The sequence below is a fragment of the Vulpes lagopus genome, chromosome 1 (assembly GCF_018345385.1).
Source record: "Vulpes lagopus strain Blue_001 chromosome 1, ASM1834538v1, whole genome shotgun sequence".
NCBI classification, from domain to species: Eukaryota; Metazoa; Chordata; class Mammalia; order Carnivora; family Canidae; genus Vulpes; species Vulpes lagopus.
In genome coordinates, this window is record NC_054824.1 from 57407772 (window position 1) to 57429498 (window position 21727).

A 21727-nucleotide genomic window follows, 5' to 3' on the forward strand; every position below is an offset into this window, starting at 1 on the left:
GAGGGGCCCGAGTGGGGATAGGTGGAGATATTGTTGGTATCAGGTCTTTGGAATGGGGAGGTTGAGAGGGAAAGGATGCACAGCCATCTAGAGCTGGCACCTCTGCTCACTCCCCTGTTAAATACACTCAGGCTAGGGGCACCTGGGTGGCTCAGTTGTTGAGCATCCACCTTTGGCTCAGGTCATGATCCCGGGGTCCTGGGATCAAGTTCCACATCAGGGTCCCCATGGGGAGCCTGCTTCTCCCTCTGCCTGTATCTCTGCCTCTCTCTCTGTGTCTCTCATGAATGAATAAATAAAATCTTAAAAATAAATACATACATACATACATACACTCAGGCTAACTTTTATAATCCTTCTCAGATACACCTCATTGTTCTACAGCAACAACAAAAATTTCAGTTGTGCAACAATTAGAAGTGTGAACATCAACCATACCAAGAAGAGAATGGATCATATTAGAAGCCTTTCTATTAAGAAAGAAATCATTCCTTTTTTTTTTAAGATTTTATTTATTTATTCATGAGAGACACAGAGAGAGGCAGAGACACAGGCAGAGGGAGAAGCAGGCTCCCTATAGGAAGCCTGATGCGGGACTCTATCTCGGAACCCCAGGATCACTCCCTGAGCCAAAGGCAGACACTCAACCACTGAGCCACCCAGGCGTCCCGAAAGAAATCATTCTTAATTACCATGACTCACATTGTGATGTTTTAAAAAGAAGTATCATATATACAGCATGCATTTGAAAACCCCCTTCCTTCCCACTCACCTCCCAAGGTAGGGGTATAGCCAGGGTTGTTAGCTTGGCCCTTTAGTGGGCTGACAAGAGAAATCAGTAGAAAGGTTCTGTTGACAACAAAGACATAATTGCGCTTAATCATTATTGGTCCTTTTTCAATTATCACAATTATTCAAAGCATATAGAGAATGGTGACCTACAGCAATTTATTTTATCCTTTTATCCAACCCTTCCTTTATATTAGCACCACTGACAACAACCAGGAAGACTGGTTAGAGGCAAATATGCACGATGCTAGGTCCTTCAGGAAGGCGAGCAGGAGAGGGTCTCAGCATCAACCACATTAGAACCACCTGGGGAGCGTGTAAATTCCCAGACACACCTCAGGCAATCCAATTAGACTCTCCAGGGGTAGGACTCAGGCAAAAATTTTTTGAAGCTTCCTAATTAATTCCAATGTTTGGCTAAGGTGGAGACCCACTGCTTTAAATAATTACTGATGTTTATTCCCAATAAAACTTCGCTTTTGAAAATTCCAGCTGGAAAGGATATGGAGGGGTCCACCATCCCCCAGGTTTGAAGACCAAGGACCAAGTTAGGGTAGGAATGACACCAAAAGAGATAGAAAAGTTAAGAGAAGAGAAAGGAGGGAATATAAAAGGAGGGTTAAAGAAATCAAAAGGGAGAAATGAGAAAGGCAAGGGATATGGGGGGGGCAGAGCTGCTAATTGGGGCCATGGGGTGCCAGCACCACAGTGGGTATGGATCCCATCTAATGTCAACATGGGAAACTCTAGATTGCCTCTTTTCTTGTGATTGGGAATGTCCCCTGGGCCAGCCCTGACCACCACCACCACCACCACCACCACCCCCGCCGGGTTGCTGCCATTCAAACATTTTCCAGTGTTTCTCTCAGAACAGCTGAGGAGTCAACCTTGGCACAACAATACATGGTTTCTACACTGTGGAAGGGAAGGTCAAGGAAAGGGCGTGTGTGCCACTAGATCATTGAGTCTTTTCAGTCACACTGCTCAGCAGGTGCTGAGCTCTCCTTTGCATCTCCAGTAACCAAGGTGGCCAGCCCATCTGGAAAACCAAGCTACCAGGAATTTCTCTGTGTAGTGTCTGAATTTTTTTCCCTGGATTTCTATACTTCAGACATGGTTTGGCCGACTGGAGTTGTAAAGAACCAGCAGGCTGTCACAGGAAGCTGGTTTTTTCTCTTCTCTCATTTCTCATGCTTTCCTGCTATCTGGGTTGAGGTTTGCCCCTCCAGCAACTCCCAGCCAGGCTCCCACCGGACCACTCCCTTTCGCATGCATATAAATCTGCTTTCATCTCTTTAGATGTGGTCCCACTACTCCAGAAAGAATCTCAACAGTTCAGAGAGGGGCTAACTTGGCACTTCTGAACGGCCACGCCACTGAGTGTTAAGGTGATCATTTGGGCAACACACCACATCCCACAATAATGAATATGGAGGCTTTACCTCAGATATTCTGGAGATCCATTTTGCAGAAGTTACTCGACCCTTTAAAGCTTCTCTTATCTGGATAAAGAACAAAAGGAATAAGAATTAAAAGATGATGAGGAGTCAACGCAGGTGCTCAGGCCCAGTGAACACTGGTGAGGGAATATGTTACCAGCCTGGTTCTGGTGGTGGGATGTGGCGGGATCAGTAACTTGGAGGAGGGCCTTGAGAAAAGGTGGGGAGAGGGGCAGACACAAGAAAAATGAGGCTGCCACAGGAGACTCATTTTCCGAGGTCTTTAAGGTGACCCCCGTGGCTCACCTTTTGCCAAGTTTGCCACAAGTCTGAGGAATCTTTGATTTCACTTTGGGGGTAGGTTTCAGGAGTGCAATGAATAGTTGAACATTTCCCATAGCTTGTCTGTTATTTAAACCCCTCTTTCTAGAGGCATCTGGGTGGTTCAGTCCCTTAAGCGTCAGCCTTGGGCTCAGGTCATGATTCTAGGATCCTCAGATCAAGCCCCATATTGGGCTCCCTGCTGAGTGGGGAGTCTGCTTCTCTTTCTCCCCCCACTGGTGCTCACTCTCTCACTCTGTCTCATAAATAAATAAAATCTTTAAAAAAAAAAAAAGCCCTTTCTAAAAGCCAACCCATAGTTCAAAAATAAGAGAATTTTATGCAACATAGCAAAAGCCCATAGAATAAAGAAAATAAGAATAATAAGTATATTTTATTTTTAAATATATATTAAATAGGTATAATGTAAATATAAATATGAAATGTGAATATATTTAATACATATTAAATAATGTATCATATATTTGATTATATATTGTATATTAATAGTATAATGTAATATAATATAATATTAATGTATTATATAATAATATATAATGCAATATATAATAATGTAAATTCAAATAATACTAATATAGCTTGTTTGTGTATTAATAATGTTATTAATATATGATATATTGTATAATAATATAAATTAACATGATATAATGTTGATGTGGCATATTTATATATTAAGTAATTTATTTATCAAATACATTTTGTTTCTTAAATTATATTTTATGTTTACATTTTTTTACAAAACATGTTAAATCACTTTTCATGCCTATTATCTCATTTTATTCAAAAAAGAATCGTGTTGGGATGCCTGGGTGGCTCAGCAGTTGAGCGTCTGCCTTTGGCTCAGGGTGTGATCCTGGTCCCAGGATTGAGTCCCACATCGTGCTCCCTTCATGGAGCCTGCTTCTCCCTCTGCCTGTGTCTCTGCCTCTCTCTCTGTGTCTCTCATGAATAAATAAATAAAATCTTTTTAAAAATTAAAAAAAAAGAATCCTGTAAAAGAGGTACTATTATTTCCATTTTACAACTGAGGACATTAAGATTAGGAGATGAAGTAACACCCAAAGTCAGCTGTCTACTGAGAAGAACCCAGACTTGAGTTCATGTCCCCAGACTCCAGACCAACCTGTCATTTTCCCCTAAATCTCTCCTGCTGAATGCAGGCACTGTCTTCTTATTTCTATTCCTTCTTCCCTTTTACTTGATAAAATGTTATTCACCTTCCAAGGACTTGTAGTTTGTTCTTAACGGGTACCAAACTCCTCCAGCTCAGAGTGACTTCACCCTTCTCAGAAAATGCCATATTTTTTGTCACACAGGCTCCAGAGGGTAAGGAGCACTCCTTGGGGTTTGGGCACTTGCACTCAAGAATCCATGGGTTTATGAGAAGACAGCCTAGAGCTTCTATTTACATTTGTTTTTGTTTTTTTTTTATCTCATCCTTCTTAAATTTTAAGTTTCACAACATGCAAAATACATACTTTGTAAATTTATAATAAACAAATCTGGGGACATATGCTCACTGCTTTTTACTGACCCTAAAAATGTGAAGATTACTGGTATCTGCAACTTTATGTCAATGAATCATGTATGGTCCTGTGACATCTTTAAGTCTTGACCTTTTACATTATAATTTTAAATGTAAGAGGTCTTGATCTTGGTAGAAAGTTCTATGTCTTAGAGGTCTTTGCACATCTCATGACACCCAGTAAGTTAGTAAGCAATAGTGCTGATGATGATACTTTGACAATAAATACTAGCTGTGGTATTATGATTAATAAAAAAAATCATATGGTACACAATTGTGTACTACTTTAAGTGCTTTCTGTGTTTTTTCACTTGCAAAATCACATTTGTTCTTTACCATGCTCTAGTAGAAGAGGCAGGAAAGTCATCATTATCTCTGCATTCCATTTGGGGTGTCTGGGTCCCTGAGAGTTGAGACCCTCCCCATAATGCACAGGTAGTACATAGGACTGAAACACTAATACTCTGCCACCTGCAAATCATTTTTATTAGGTCAACATGGTATGCTCATAACAAAATGAAAGGACCAGAGTGAAATGCCTCTTTCACAAAACTCAGCTATTAATTAACTAATTAATTAATAATAGAATAGCATTGGTAGTCAATTAGTTAATTAATTAGTCAATTAATTAATCAAAAATCAACCTTGCAGTGAAGGTGTTTGTGTCTACATTTGAGATAGTTGTTTGCTTTGCTCATTCTAGGAGGCAATGTCATACAAAGGAAAGAGGGTAATCTTGGAAGCCTGAGTAAACATTGGATATTTTATTCATTTGTTTAGTTTTTATCTGTTTTCACCACTTACCACCTATACACACTCCTCTGTATTTGGAAAATTCACCCCCCCTGAGTCTACTGCTCTTTAGGGTAGAACTCACTGTCTCAATCTCTCTTGCAGCTAGCATGCAGCCATGTGACCTGGACTCAACCAATCAGACATGACAGTGCAAAGAAGCAAGAGCCAGCAGGCCCCAACAGGCAGGCCAGAGGTGACCTCCAAGACAACAGGAGCATCAGGTCTAGCTCAGCATCTGCTGCCTGACCTTGGCCTGGTGAGCTGTGCTATCTGTGCCCAGGAAAGTGGTGACAAGCACTGGTGTCTAGTTCTGTGCTATGGATTGGGAATTGTTCCTGGTATGTAGCCTCAAGCCTCCAAGCCAGAGAGACCTTCCCAAAGATGATATTGTAAGATTTAATAAATCCTCTTTCTGCTTCACCTTGTTCAAGTGGGTTTCTGTAGAGCTCATGGGCAAGTTTAATCACTCTGAGTCTCAGTTTCTGCATCCACAAAGCTGAAAATAAGAATACCCAAGATTGTCTTAAGGATTAAAGCTAATCTACATAAAATGCTTAGCTCCATAGGAGTTTGCAAGATGGTAGATATTATTTGCATCCTAAAGAAGAGTGATGCCCTGTGCAAGTGTCTGCACAGACTGAGGTTGAAGATGCTCAATAAGTGGTCTTTACAAGTGAGGATTTCAGGGCTAAATACTGATAGTGAAAAAAAAAAGAAAAAGAGGAAGAATTTACAATACCTTTGGATCCAGGATTGTTCCAAACACCAAGATGAAGAAGCCCTGAGAAAGAAGAGGGAAGAAGAGACATTTTAAATACCAGTACTCATTAGTTCCTATTCTGGTAAAAACAAAACAAAACCCTAAAATAAAAACAATTTATTAAATCTTTCATTCTCTTTTTTTAAAAAAGATTTTTATTTATTTATTCATGAGAACATAGAGAGATAGGCAGAGACTCAGGCAGAGGGAGAAGCAGGCTTCATGCAGGGAGCTGGACGTGGGACTCAATCCTGGGTCTCCAGGATCCCGGCCTGGGCCGAAGGCGGCACTAAACCGCTGAGCCACCAGGGCTGCCCAATCTTTTACTCTCTTAAGGTCACAACTCCTGGATTCATCTATTCAATGAATATTCATTGAGCAGGTACATAGAATATTCATTGAGCATCTTCTATGTGCTCAGTAAATCAAACAGACCAAGGTTTATGATTCATACCAGAAAATTATGGGACTTTCTTTTTAAATTTGGCAAAATATGGGACACCTGGGTGGCTCAGTGGTTGAGCATCTGCCTTCAGCTCCAGGCATGATCCTGGAGTTCCGGGATCAAGTCCCCCATCGGGCTCCCTGTATGGAGCCTGCTTCTCCCTCTGCCTATGTCTCTGCCTCTCTCTTTCTGTGTCTCTCATGAATAAATAAATAAAATCTTTAAAAATAAATAGATAGATAGATAGATAAATTTGGCAAAATAAAAGTGTTTTGCATTTATCAGGAGCTCACCAGAATGTAAATCTCACCAGAATATAATAGTCTGAGCAAGAGTCAGAGGAGGTATTAGGACATGGACAGCAGCCTTGCGGTCCTTGGACAAGCTAAAATGAAAAAAACTTCCACAGGAAAAAAAAGCACAAGTGGCTATGTTCAGCTTCTATTAATATTTTCAACCTCCTTCCCCCATCCACAACCAAAGAATGTTACAAAACTTACAAAGAAAAATCGAGTACACGGGCCCTCAGAAGACTAAGACCCAAGATGGATTGAGCTTCTAAGCACATAACATGTGCTCAGAAACTGACGCTCCAAATATGATGACATGAAGGGAATTACTTAGCCCTCAGATCCCTTACCATCCATACAAAGATGAAAGATAGACCCCATTAAAGTCAGAAGGAAGCTGTTCCTCTATAGTATAGTCTGTTTGAGTTGTCACAAAACCACCCTGAAAGAAGGAAGGTAAAGGATTTGCCCCATCTTTCAGGCAAGGAAAAAGAAACTCAGAGATTCAACTTTCAGAATGTGACAGAGAACTATATTCATTAGTCAGTTTCTCCTGTAGGCGGGGTTACTCAGGTCCTGGCTGAGCTGAGAAGAGAAATGAGATAATGACCTCTGATTAACAAGGCATCACTTTGTTAAGCTGCTTCGATTTCATAATCGAATGTGAACCCTTACCCAGGCAGAGACCTATTAAAACACATGGGTTTAACATAAATGATACCAGAAAGATGTTGCAACCAGGCGGTCCTCAGCAGCAGCAATTCCAAACCCACTGCTACTTCTATTTGTAAAAAAGCTTAGCTGAGTCGTGGAGGACTTCACAGGGACTGGTGCTGGCCATGAAGTTCATCCATTCCCCCAAACATACTAAATCTACCTATCCATTCAGCCAGTCCAGCATGCCCTCCAAAGCTTGGAGAGCTTCAATCAGATTGCTCTTTTATTTGATCCTCTTGGCCTACAAGATAACTATTGAAATCTGCCACTATGTCTATGAAGAAAATGTCATTGATGGCATGGTCCATTAGGTTACAAAGCATCATTTGGATAAAGATGCTTGGGACAAATACATCCAGGCTTGGTTTTGGTACTAGGAATACATTTTAAATCAGAAACTCCATGAATTTTACTGAGGAATTAAAATTTTAAAATATCTAGGAACCATAATTTGAGCCTGTCTCCTCCAAAAAACACATTCCTCTGGCTAAGGGATGAAGAGGAATTTCTCTCCTGATAAGGTTTTCAATTTCTGGAGGCTAAACTAAGTATATTCATATCTGCGACATTTAGCATAATGCTTGACACAAAATGCTCAGTAAGTGTGGTGGGTCTGTATTTTTTTGTGTGTGTACCTGTGCTATATAGAGTGTGTGTTTAATGGCTTTATTATGCAACCTGCATTTGTATAGTCCTAAATATGTAACAGGGAAATATTCCACTAGGATCACCTTTCATTGATCCCACGTTGGGAAAAATTACACAAAATATCATTCAGAAAATTTGGATGACTTATTAGACAAGGATTTAGTATCTGATTAATAAAAATTCACTGGGAGCATTTCTTCCAGTAGATACAGTACAACTTGAGCAGATAAATATCAAGGTGTTCTCCCCAATTCTAAAATATATGCTTTACTACCACGTTTTTTTTAATTTTTTTTTATTATTTATTTATGATAGTCACAGAGAGAGAGAGAGAGGCAGAGACATAGGCAGAGGGAGAAGCAGGCTCCATGCACCAGGAGCCCGATGTGGGATTCGATCCCGGGTCTCCAGGATCGCGCCCTGGGCCAAAGGCAGGCGCCGAACCGCTGCGCCACCCAGGAATCCCCACTACCACGTATTTTTAAGTGAAAAAGTAAGGTGCATAATAATGTATTTTTTAACCCCTATGTTCTATGAAAATATATTTGCAGTTGAGCATAAAAAATTTTTGCAAGGAAACATATGGAACTGTGAACATTGCTTAATTCATAGATGTGAGAGAAGGGAAACTATCTTCAATATCACTCTGTATGACCTGCCTCATTAAAATAAGATGGTTTCCAATGGGAACTAAAAATTCTAAATGGAAAGAAATACAATAAATGTGCACATTTTAAGACCTCCAGTTAGGTACCTAGTTTTGGGGGAAGTGGTGATATTTAATTTCTAAACTGTAGCAGCTCAGCATTACTGTTGTGCTATTTATGATCTTGAGGTCATTTTGGTACTTGGTGCTTTCCCATTCAGGGTTTTATTTCATTTTCCTAACACCCCTATAAGGTAGGCAGTATTATACCCATTTTATAAGTGAGATAAATGTGGCTCAGAAAAGTTAAGTCAATATCTCAAGAGAATATTACACATTAGTAAATGAGAGAGTCAAGATTTTAACCAGGCCTTTCTGGGGTGGGGGTGAGGACATGGGAGATAAAGCTTATTTCCTGACTCAATAGGCTCTTCCAAATCTATTGTTTTTTATGAAGAAATATGATTGCAGAAGCTCCTGATGACAAACCTTCTTCCTGAATTCTCTCCCTTAGGACCGGGTCAGTGGCATCTAGAGTTACCTGGAATGCATTGAGCACGGAGAAGATAACGTGGATGGCCAGGTTGCTGCCGTCAATGACTGTGGCTATCCCGAATGCCCAGGTCAGTCCCAGCATCGGTGTGAGGATGGCGATATTCTTACTGATTCTCACAATGGCTCTCACCTCCTGGAACATGGAGCTGCTGACGGCGGCTCGCTGGGTCTTGACGATCACCAGTGTGACCGTGATCAAGTTTACGACCACAATGGCCAGGGCTGGGATCACAAAGGCCAGAAGGGCCTTGGTCATGTCCCAGTTAAGCCAGCAGGCCTCAGGCCGTAGGTAGCCCTTTCTGGGCTCCGTGGCAGCAACCGTGACAACAGCAATGAGCAGAGGGGCCCCGTAGCCAACTGAAAAGAGAGCTGCCACCAGTACTGATTTGGGCACTGTATGGAAAACAATCAGGATCCCATAGAGGATAAGGAGTGCCTTGGCAAGCATCCAGAAAAACACAGAGAGGTAAAAAAAATGAACAAAGAATGTTGCTGCCACACATCCATCATGGTGTGTCACTGGACCGCTGAGAAAGGAAGCCACAATGAACCACACGTCAGCCATCAGCAAGGTGGCCGCGATGTTGACGATGCACACGTGGCGTAAGTATGAGATCTCTGTCTTCGTTACTTGGCTCCAGACCAAGGCTTCAATGGACAAGCAAAGGATCAAGCTGCAGATGGAAATGCCTAGGCCTGTGTACGTTATATAAATCAGGATCGGGCTCTCCAAGATGTGGGGTGACATAAGAATGGAGAAGGAGGTAAACAACTTGCTTGGCCTACATTTGCAAACAGCTTGCTGGGAGTTTTCTTGAATTATTTGACAGGCCTGCTGGTCCCATCTGCTCTCCAGGGAGTGCCAGCCAACACACTGTGTCCTCCTTTCCTCCGACTTGCTGATCTTTTCAAAAATCAGTGAGATTCTTTTAAGTTCCTTGGGCAAAATGACAGACAAGACAAGCCCATTCACGGTGACATTTTCCAAAAGACTGGCTTCTAGGATGGCCCCGAGAGTTGGAAATGCAATGCTGATGGCCTGAGAAGGAGCAGGCACCTTGAGAAGTTCGTCTCTACTGATCAGCACCTGCCCAGTGATCGCATTGCTCGTGTCATTAATCCTCATTGCAAAAGAGAAATTCTTCCCAGTGTTGTCTCGGGATATGGTGGTGCCCAGAGTGTGAATGAAGACATCTGATATGTCAATGAGATATTTATTTATAAAGAGCTTTCTTGCAAAGGAATTGATGGAATGTAGCAGAACACAGCTGCTGTTTCTGTCAGGGATGAAGGTCCAGTTTGAGATGCTTTTGCTGTTAAGAATGTGGTTGGCCATGACACTGTAACTCTGCCAACAAAGAACCAGCGTTAGTACCGTGCCACTCTGCAAATCTGCCAGGATAGTCAAAGTTCACTTTTATAAAGTGGGGTCCTCCAGCCAACAGCATAGGCATCCCCTGGGAACTTGTGAGAAATATGGAATCTCAGGGCCCACCCCAGACCTAGTGAATCAGAATCAGCATCGTAATGAGATCCCCAGGGTACTGGCATGCCACCAAAGTTTGGGTGGGGGAATAGAGCAATGCGTCGTGTATGCAGTATCTCCCTATGAGGCAGGCAAGTGGGCAGCCTTCCCCATGCTCACTGACATCATGGGTTCCACTTCACACCTTGGGGAAGCCAGCAACCCACCAACCCTGCTAAGAGTACCCATCATGCAATTAACATCTATTAAATCCCAACCGTGTGCAGGACCCTGGTCAGGAACATAGCCAATCAAAAATTGACACCAGAGGCTGACCCTCCTTTTAATCCTCTGCCTCAAAGACCAAAAGTAAAAGAAGTGAATCCAGTTCCACTCCACACGTTTGCAGCAGACACGTATGGCTGTTTTCTTTGCATTCGATTATTTTCCATGTTATCAGCCTGTTCTGACTCGCAAGGAAAAGTAGGGAAAGTCTCTCTCTGCAGGAACCACAATGGTTCTTAGAGGTTTTCAGTAGCCAAAGTACACATTTGGAAAGCTTACTCTGTTGTTGGACCCAGTACTCAATAAGCAGTGTCTCTACTGGTTGCAATCCCTTTTTCCATTCCTTTGTTTATTCTGTGGTGAACGTCTATGGAGCATTTGCTATGCCAGGCATTACAGATACAGATGGGAAAGAGGTGGTCCTCAGACAGACCCCAAAGGGCCCACAGAAAACTCTAGCTAACCTGCATTCCTTTCCACCAAAATATCATTCTACCAAGTCGAGGCCACTCACCTGCATCTTCACCTCATCAACACCCGTCAGTAGCACCGTGGATATGTTGTGTAAGAGCTGCACGATGACAGCAATGTTTCCCGGGATCCGGGGAGACTGCTGAATGTTCCTGAGCACACAGGACAAATCCTTCGGACACTTTTGCATCAACATGTCTGTGATAGTCTCAGACATTCTGGCATACTCACTGATTTTTGTATTTTCTCCAAATGGTTGAGCTGAATATAAATTTGTCTAAGAAATGGCAAAAGGAAAGTTTTTATTATGTGACTTTTGTCCTGAAGATTAAAAAAAAAAAAAACAACCTTTAATACAATTTAGGATAGTCTTATCACACGATTGTGCATTGCATAATGTTTTCCAATTTTACATTTTCATAGTCACATTTGCTATGGAATAACTTGCACAATACAGAGGTGTATGAACCGAATACCAAAGTTCCAACCTGCCAGCTCCCTGCTCCTAACCCCCTTCCTCCAGAGAGCTGACATTATCTTTAGCATAGCATTCAGACCCCTTCTGATTATACACACTGTATCTATGCCCTGTGCACACTGATAAATCTCTAATGTCATTTAAGCTTATTTTTACTAAGCATGCTTTAAAAATAGAACTTCTGAACTAGATTTGGATGAATCAACTGACACCAACCAAAAGAATATGTGAAAATAGTGATGAACAGTATCTCCCACAGATCCACCTTCTGGGTCCCACACTTGAGAGCAGGGGCAGCAAACATGGCCCCAACTGGCTGCCTTTTTTTTTTTAAAGATTTTCTTTATTCATGAGGGACACAGAGAAAGAGGCAGAGACATAGGTCAGAAGGAGAAGCAGGCTCCCTGCAAGCAGTCCGATGTGGGACTGGATCCCAGGACCCTGGGACCACGACCTGAGCCAAAGGCAGACACTCAACTGCTGTGCCACCCAGGTGCCCCCTATTTTTTTAAATGTTTTATTGGGACCCAGTCTGCTCATTATTTAAGTATTGTCTTTGGCTGCTTTCATGCCACAATGGCAGAGTTGAATACTCCCAATAGAGACCCTATGACCCCTAGGTCCTAAAATACCAACCATCTGACCCTTCACAGAAAGAGAATTGCCAACCTTTACTTTAGAGGACCCCTCTCTGGCCTCCTCTAACCTGCCCCTTCACAAAAGAAAGAAACTGTGGGCCTAGGGAGTATGCGTACTCAGAGCTCATGCCCCTGCAGCTAGACACTTAAATTCCTGGCTTAGCAACCCCAAGCCCACTTCTGGGGCCTGCCTGGGCCTCTTCCCTAAGTCTGTGCTACCAAGGGTGGACCCTGCCACCAGTGTGCTCACCACTAGGCCTGAGAGGTGGCAAAGGGACACTGGTTTTCAGGATTATGAACAAGTGACTTTGGCTTTCTACCACCCTTGAGGTACAGGACATAATCTGATGGGAGACCAGCAGAACACATTTTACTTAGCAGTCCATAAGCTTGATTTAAACCATTTAGATATTAAAACATGAGGTACGTGGGTCTCCTTGTGTATATGTGCCCAGATTCCTCAAAGTAGAGATGGACCCAGTGACAGACACCCTGGAGTGGGCAGCCTTTTGAAGTCTGGTCAAGGACTTCAAGTATAGCATCCACTGGCACTCCCTCTGGCCACCCTCAAAACCACCAAATGAGGATGTTCCCTAGGACCAAAGAGATACTAAAGCATTGACTGCCCTGAAGTTCATCAGAGACTGAACTTGAGCAAGGTGAAGCTCCTACTAGAAGAGTAATAAAAGAAACAAAAGGAGAAGAAATATTATTTGACTTGATTTTATTTATCAAAATTTTATTTAAAAATGTGTAATGACTTAAGTATATATGGAAATACATTCATTTGTTTGATGATGAAGCCCTTCCCTTTAGGTCAGCTTGCTTCTCATGCTTTACTGAGCACAGAAATCACCTGGGGATCTTGATAACATGCAGCTTCAGATTCAACAGGTCTGAGGTAGAGTCTGAATTCTGCCCATCTAAATGTTCTTAGGGTTGTATTAAAGAGCTAAGATGGAGAAGTAAACCATGATCATTCTAGACAGCTCTTCTACCTCTGACCTGAGGATCACATTCTTTGGTGTCATGAAGCGTGTGGGAAAACAGGGCAACAAACTTTTAGATGCCCAAAGTTAGGACTTCCATTCTTGTACAGAGAGAGGAAACGAGTAGGTGTTTATGTATTCTCGTACAAATGCACTAACCTACCCCGTGCTCTCCCTCTCTCTTATTGACCATGCTATGTGCTGCTAATTTGGGACTCAGCTCTGGATGTCAGAGAAAGGATATTACCTCAAAGATGTTGAAGGCATTAAGAGTCCGGCAGGTTTCAGTGATCTTGTGCCATTTCTTTTGACTGCAAAAAAATCCCATATTTCCCTGAGTGTCTGGAGGGCAAGGTTGACTGCAGTGGGAATTGGCCACACAGGTACCATCACATACACCTGGAGAAATAAAAAGTATCAGTATCAGTGGCACCTGGGTGGCTCAGTCAGTTAAGCATCTGCCTTCAGCTTGGGTCGTCATCTCAGGGTCCTGGGACTGAGCCCCAAATCAGGCTCCCTGCTCAGCAGGGAGTGTACTTCTCCCTCTCCCTCTCCCCTGCTCATGCTCTTGCATACACTCTCTCACCCTCTCTCTCAAGTAAATAAATAAAATCTTTAAAAAATATATTTCCCAGTACAAAAACAACATAAATTAAAAAAAAAAAAGTATTGACATCAAATGGAAAGGTCAGGACTCAGTGCTACATATGCCAATCACCAAGACATTAGCACAATGAGAGTACATAAACCCAGTGGACATCAAATGTATTTTCTTTGCAAAGTGGAGGAAGATTGAAATAGATCAGTGATCATCATATATTCCAGTGAAAAACACCTCTTGTTTCCAACAAAATCTTATCCAGAACTCAAACATATGAAACAGGTAAAGTGGAGCTTCCCCAGTTGAAGTAACACGGAAGGAAGCCCACATCTAGTCCATGCCCCACACCTCCCTTGAACTCCTCCAGCTCCCAGAACACAGTAGGGAAGCCACTACACCCGAGGTTCTCAGGAAGGTCCCAGCTCTGGAACTTCATGATGAGTCCGTCATCAATGAGTTCTCACAGACCTGCTCTAGCCCCTGCTCCAGCCTATGCTGGCTCAGTCAAAAAAGTTTATGGCAAAGAACTCTCAGGCTAGGATGGAGCAGAGGGTGCTGGGAGGAGAGGGGAGCAGGGGTCAAAGGTACAATTTAATATGAGAAAACGAAAGAGTCCAAATGTGAACCATCAAGGTGTCCCATCTGCCATGCCATAAACAGAGGGCTGAGCACGGCTCTCTATTACAATAAATAAACAAAAACTTCATTACTTCATTACTAACCACTGCCAACATACCATGTGGCCTGGCAGGCATCTTCTCTTTGCTTTTGTTGGCAACCTAGAAAGGGAAAATCAAAATCAACCTGAAAATTAATTGTTGGTATGCCTGCCCCATGATCCACTTTAGTCACAGACTAATGGCTACGTCTGAATCAGCTCTGATGCCAGGACACCACCAAAAGCTGAAACTATGAAGTACGTACCCACGGCCCCATTTTGTCATCAGTCTGGATGGTTTTCTTTCCCACTGCGACTCAGCAGGAGCCCTCCTTCCTCTCCAGGAAGAAAGCCCAACATTCTGTCCAAGAGATACACCATGAGCAGAGGTGGACTTACGTGGAAGTTAATTAAGGTTAAGCTTTGGAATCCCTTGCATGTCTGGACCCCATTCAACACACTGAGAGATAGCAATGTGTTAACATGATCATATATTTTATTAAATTTTCAAAGGCAAAATAGTTTAACCACCTTCTGTTCATATCACTGTTATTTGCCACTCCACCTTTCCTTCCTTCACACTCTCCCTCATTTTGGATAGATAGCACTAGAGAGGCTGTAGCTATTTATGGAATCTGGACAAGTGTAAGTTGAGTTAGGGATACATCTAGTTTGAATTTAATAGGATATACTTATGTAATTTGCAGTCATTTCCACATTACAATGAGGACATCAACACATAAGCGGCATTCCTTTTAGAGTATTTACAATTTGAAAAAAATAGTATTTACAATTAGTCACAGAACGAGAAAATTCCAAGTGTTTTGGCTACCTTGCAGTTCATATATGAAAGAAACTTACTAGATGCCATCCCAAAGTTGACAATAGTCTTACATATTTACATTCTAAAAATGAAATGAGAAGCTGAAAGATACTTTTCTAATCTGGCAATAATAAAAGAACAAATTTGATCAGCAATGCTAGAGGAAAAACTGAATAATCTTTCTATTTTCTCTATAGAAAAAAATATTATAAATGCAAGTACACAGCTAAAAATGTAGAGAAAAGGATGTGGGTAGTTTATTAATAAAAACATTGTGATTTTACAGGATTTATTATTGAATAATGCTAAATACTTGCTGAATGTATTCAGCGTGTCTAAATTTGTTGTAAAATTTGAAATTTATTGTAATTACTTTCCTCAATGCAAGTAGACATTCACTTTTCCCTTAATTTTGGATTAGCAATTTTCTACTCCTTTTTTTTAAGGGAACTCCCTGCTTACCTGGCTTCCCCCTATCATGAACGCATCCTACCTCTCCTGATTAAAATCCCTCTCCATCCCACCGATTCATATCAGACTGGACCCTTCACTGAGAGGCAGTATCACATTGTGTCAAGGGGTGTACCCTGGGAACAGACCACCTGGGTTCAAATCCCAATACCACCACTTGAGAATCTGGAAAAGTTCATCTCTCCGGGCTTTAGTTTCCTCATCCATAAAGTAGGGCAAGAGTGATAGTATTATAATTGTGTGATATCTCAGAGCACTTTAAAGAAAAATAAATGAGATCATCTTATGGAAAATGCTTAGATTGGGGCCTGCAGTATTGTAAATGGTATTTAAGATTTAGTTCCCATCATTTCTCTTTGAACATGTACTTAGTGAATATCTATTACATACAAAGCCCAAGTCTGCCCCTTCCAGGAAGTCTTTCCTAATCCAATTGTAAATGATGCATCCTTCTCTGTCTGGCTTCTTTAGGATTTATTATTTATATCACCATACCACTCCTTAATGCTTTGCAAATACTCACCTACCTGCTATTTCTATCTAACCATTTTTATATGTGCATATTATGGTCTCAGTTAAATTGTATGTTTTTTAAAATCACGGGTTGTGTATGCAACCTAAAACGCTAGTTCTGTGTCTTATACATATGTGTGTATATGTACATATTAGCATATATGCATATAATACTGACATGTGCATGTGTGTGTGTGTGTGTGTGTGTGTGTGTGTGTAGAGAGAATGAAAAAGAAAGGGATTGAAACTTTCTGTTTTTGTACCAAAAGTTAATACTCTGGTGGCTGGGAAGAGCCATGGTCCAATTCTCCAACTTGCATTCCAATATCTAAACCACTAGGAAGGAACTAGAAATTCAGAACATGGAATTCATGTCCCTTTCTCCTTCACGTTTCTTTCTGTGTTATCAAGGAACAAGCCCAAATCTTCCATTTTCTCTACCAATGAGAATTTATGGAGGATCTGAATTGAGCATTTAGGTTCTGTCCAAGAGGAAGTAGGTATCCCTGAGCCTTCATGAAATACAATGTCCTTCAAAGCAATGATGTAAGATGACTTCCTGTTTCACAGTCTAGAGATCCAAGCCTTATTATATACTTGGAAGACTTCAAGGCTTTTGACCCAACAAGAATAATAAAATGGCATTCTTTCGAATTTTGAAAGATCTTCTTATTTTACAAGTAAGGAAGGCAGGTCTTTGATAGACAAGGTGACTTATCTGAAGCTATGCAGGACTCCCTTCTTAGGTCCCTCTTCTTACAGCTGGGACTAGAACTCAGCTTTTCTTAATCCTTTGACATTGTCTTTTCCACCAAGCCAGCCCACGTGCAAGAGGAGAAGGCAGAGGAATATGCAGGGTGTAGGGAAGTGATGCATTAAACTCATCTTAAGAGGGCCATGCTTTCCAATACAATTTCTAATAATAAAGCACTTCAAAGTGAACAACTCTGGGTTACCCTTGGCCCATTAAACAGAATCCCATGAAGTCACATTATATTAATCAGATATGTGGGCAGAAGACCATGGTGCACTTTTGCAAGGAATTCTGGAAACTGCCTTCTTAAGTAAAGGACAGGATTCATTTCTTCCCAGTTAATTTGCCAAAGCACATCTATATACAACTCCTCCTCATCATTTCAGTTCTAGAGAGGCATCTGATACGGGCCACTTTAGCTTCAGATATCTATAATCCTCACCCAAATACTACGAAAAAGACACTTTGGAAACCTGTAGTCTGCTAAACCTGAAAAGCTGCCAGGGTGAGAAGGGAGGTCAGAAGAGGAGTAGCACCCAGGAGCTCAGCATCCAGCAACTCGTAAATTAAGAATAAAAGGGCGGAATATTCATAAGGCGGTCCCCAATAGCTAAGAAAACAAAACCAACCTCCCAGGCTCTATCTACTCTCCAAGTTCTGTCTTGTTGGAAAATATGAATGAGGAAATGAACAGGGGAAGGAGAATCAAGCTGTGGGGTAAGATGCCTCTGGAAGAAGTCTTTCTGAAGGAGTCTTTAGCCTATCCCAGAAGCTAGGCACCAACTCAGTGCTGAGGAGAAGGGGAGTCACGAAGAACATTCCCAGCCAGTGGCACACTACTTAAAAGGTAAAGTAAATATCATTTGGAAACTCCTACAAAGAATTTCCAAAGTCATCCTTCACTGAGGAGGCTTTTGCTAAGAACTTCCATAATACAATGGAAAGAACAAGAAACAGAATTTGAAGAAATGGGTCCTGCCTTGGTCCTGCAGCTGGATGGGTGTGTAACCTCAAGAAAACCACATTCCACAACATGAACTTCAGTTTTCCTATCTATAAAGTAAGAGATGGCTCTTCACCAATTGATCTCAAAGCTCTCTTCCAGATCTTGTAGTCCAATAATAATACACTATTCCCTGGAATACCGCACCTTAGTTAAGTAAGTAACCGTTAAGGACATTAAAATGACTCAGGGTGTGAGGGAAAGATTTCTAACTGGAGCCATAGGGCTCACTGCCCCACAAAACTTACAAATACTACATTGCTATAAACTTCATACCAGTTAAACCTTGATTAACCATTGACTATCTGAGGGGCATATTTCTCCTTCCAGACCATCCATTGTGTTCACTATCAGGATTCTCAAAGAGATGTCATTTTGGGTAGGACAATGCTTGATTGAGCCAGATCATTCCTAGGTCCTGCCCACTAAATGCCATTAAGCATCTCCCAGTCATTTTGACACCCCTCACCACTCCCACATTTTCAAGTGCCTAAATGGAAGTAGCACACGGCTGGTTGTGAGCAATGAAAATCTTCACCATTAAAGGATATAGGGAAAAAATTATCAACCTTAAATCACTTGAGCCTCATTGCATCTTAGGAATTTATAGAAAAAGTCAAAAGGAAAGCAGTTTGAGGCTATTAGCTAAAATGGGTTTGGGATACCTGTAGTTGCAATTTCTTTTGGCTGGACCACTGTCTTCCCCCTACACTTGAGCACAGATAGCTAAGAGCTGCCTAACAGATGGAATTTTATTTCCATTTGCTTTCCCATCATTTCGTCCTCCCACCTACCTTTTTCTTACCTGGCATAATGTCCTGCAGGACTCTGTGGGCAAAAGAAACACGAAGCAGTATAGCAAAAGCATATGAGTCATCGTCTTCCACACAGCTGCCTTTCTTGCTTCTATAAAAATAAATGAAAAAGCAAAGTGTCTCCCATATGAAGCTTTCGAAGTTTCTCAGCGCAGACCCAGTCAACCTGTAAGTCTGGGTTCTGTCCTTCATGCTGTCAACCCAGACTTCTCTGACCCAGACATGGCATCCCCGTGGCCTCCCATTGACTTCACGGGGAGGCTGCAGGTGTGAGCAACAGCTGGCACCAGGAAGCACAGGTAATGTGATACCTCCTGTGGGAATCCCTCCAAAGGAAGCTGCCTGCTGGGCTGTAATGAATAATAACCTATGTTCAGGCAACTAGAATGATGGTTCACTCCCTGGACTAGGCAGCTCTGAGAAATGTGTGGGTGGCTATGGAAGAAGGTGAGTTGGGTTTCCTATGTGCAAACTCAGCCCAGAAATATCTTTTGAAGGAGAGTAAGCTAGGCTTGGCGTATCATCCTCACTCTGACCTAACTCTGAAGTTGTATTTTCATAGGTAGGTAGCAAACTTCAAAACTGGTCTTAGACAAGCCCTGCTATTGTTATTTCTGCCAAAATTGATGTCAAAACTAAAATGATTCCTTGGTACCTAAAATAGTACTGGACACGTGGTGGGCCCATGATATACTCATTGAAATGGAAAAAAGGAGAGAAGGGGGGAGGTGGTCGGGAAGGGATGATGATTTGTATCAGACCCAGGCTCTGCAGACAACTAATGTAAGTTGAAATTTTTTAATGTTAAATTTTAATCATTTTAATACTTTTCATTTTGAGTCAAAACCTCTTTGAAAAATATTTGATGTTTCTTTGCTTTTAGGTGGAAGTGTTCAGAGGACTTAGTGTCATCAACAAAGGTTAGAAGTTTTTGCAATGGTCGATATTTGCTCTTTGACCGTTTTTAGCCAAAAAGGAATAGCCTTTCTCCCAATCATGCATTATTCTACAGCAAACAACCATTATTTTAAAGACTAAGCAAAATGTCTTTTTTAATGTCTTTTTAACTGTGTTTCCTGTGTTGAATTACTTACCTCACTAAATTCCACTGAAATCAATGATTTTTTAAAGTATTTTACATTGTCTGTTTCAGCCTGCCGTTATAGGGTTTTCTGAAGGTCCGTAGTTCTTTAAACACAAGGATTATCTTGTTGCTCATCACTTTCCAATGTATTTGAACCCAGATGGACATATAATTTCAGTCATGTCGGCATACTTTTTTCCAACTTAAGTTCTTTCAAATGGATAAAAATGTAGTATGAAAATCAACAAAGTGACTTACCATAATCATCATCAATGCAGTTATTGTTTTGGGTAGAATCATCAAAATTAGAAAGAAATTAAAGCCACTGATGAATTTGTTGATATAATTTTCATAAAATCTGAGCATGAGTCCATGTTTTCCTGAATTACATTAATTTTACGTTAAATTCCTCATCATAGAGAATGTTTTCTCTTTAACTAAAACTACTTAAGGATTGATGGAATTATAGAAGACAACAAACTTTCAAACAGTTAGCACTGCTTTGCCCAGACACTCAAACAGATTTTTTAAGGGGGGCTGAGAAGAAGTTGAATGAGTAGACAGATCAATATGAGATCTAGTGTTTGCTTAAAATTTTTAAGATGTTGTTTTGAAAAATAGTCCTTATTTTATTGTCCTTTTGTTTTAATTTTTAAACATAGTTGTTCTAATTTTATCAAAATGCATTTTGATTATTACTAAAATTGTTTTTATGCATGGCAAAATCAGCACAATGTGCTCATTTATGGGGTCATGACCTTCACAGACTTCATAGTACAGACTTTTTTGGGAGTTATGCTGCAATTAAAATTTTGGAGCCCAGAATTTTCTAGCAACTTCTTTGCCCTCCAGGATTAGCTTGTCATAGAAGAACTGGAGATCACAACTCTGGAATGCTATCTGTGCACAAGTTTCAACCACAGTGGAACTTGAGGTACATTTCACGCTTTCTCTTGATTCTTTTAACTAGAATAAACATTTCCTAAAGTTGGCTTTTTTGGTATTTTGCTCATAAAACTGTTCCTTCAGTGGACTTAAATAAAATCAATTTTCTTCCAGACTTGTTGACATTAAGCCATAGTCATTTGCTCTTTTTCCAGTCACATGAAAACAAAAGGTTTGGATGAAGCCAAAGTATATAGCGGCAAGACAGCAGCAAGGATCCAATCTTTTGACCCCTATCCCACCTGCTCACACTTCCCACCTCTTTTCCATTTTCTTTTGAAAAGCCTCAGGTCTCTAATGGTTCACACCTCCTTCCCCAGGCTTAGCCCCTCACCTTTCTGAAACACAAGGGTAGTGGGAGTGTAACTCTTCTCTCTCAATCAGATGTTTGGAAATGTCAGTTTCGTGTAGTCCATGCCAAAAAATTCATTACTGACATTCACCAGAAAAGGCTTATCTCGGGGCATCTGGGTGGCTCAGTGGTTGAACATCTGCCTTTGGCTCCGGGCATGATCCCAGGGTCTTGGGATCAAGTCCCACATCGGGCTCCCTTCAGGGAGCCTGCTTCTCCCTCTGCTGTGTCTCAGCCTCTCTCTGTGTGTCTCTCATGAATAAATAAATAAAATCTTTAAAAAGAAAATAAAAGGCTTATCTCTCAAGAACATACAACCTGAAAAAACAGTCACTTCATGCGATTCATACCCCAGAAAACATGGAGCACTTACATCAGCACTGACATTTCACAAAGTAAAATGTGCCAAATACAAAATATTACAGTTTTCT

At 41.2% G+C, this 21727-nt stretch overlaps 1 protein-coding gene across 1 annotated transcript; it reads right to left on the reverse strand.

Annotated features, from left to right (window-relative positions):
• Positions 1–801: 801 nt before the first annotated feature.
• On the reverse strand, positions 802–19002 carry ADGRF2 (adhesion G protein-coupled receptor F2). Its single transcript, XM_041747947.1, has 8 exons — positions 18906–19002; positions 14615–14657; positions 13525–13676; positions 11216–11449; positions 8938–10299; positions 5630–5671; positions 2232–2291; positions 802–849 (listed from the first exon to the last, which is right to left on the reverse strand). Exons 1-8 carry the CDS (start codon positions 18975–18977, stop codon positions 802–804), a joined length of 2013 nt encoding a protein of 670 aa, XP_041603881.1. The 5' UTR covers positions 18978–19002.
• Positions 19003–21727: the final 2725 nt, after the last annotated feature.

Coding starts and splice junctions, on each gene's coding strand:
- ADGRF2 (XM_041747947.1), bottom strand. CDS start 18,977: ATGACTCATATGCTTTTGCTATACTGCTTCGTGTTTCTTTTGCCCACA. Junction 10,300..11,215: donor TTGATGAGGTGAAGATGCAG/GTGAGTGGCCTC, acceptor CTTTGTTGGCAG/AGTTACAGTGTCATGGCCAA. Junction 2,292..5,629: donor GAACAATCCTGGATCCAAAG/GTATTGTAAATT, acceptor TTCTTTATCCAG/ATAAGAGAAGCTTTAAAGGG.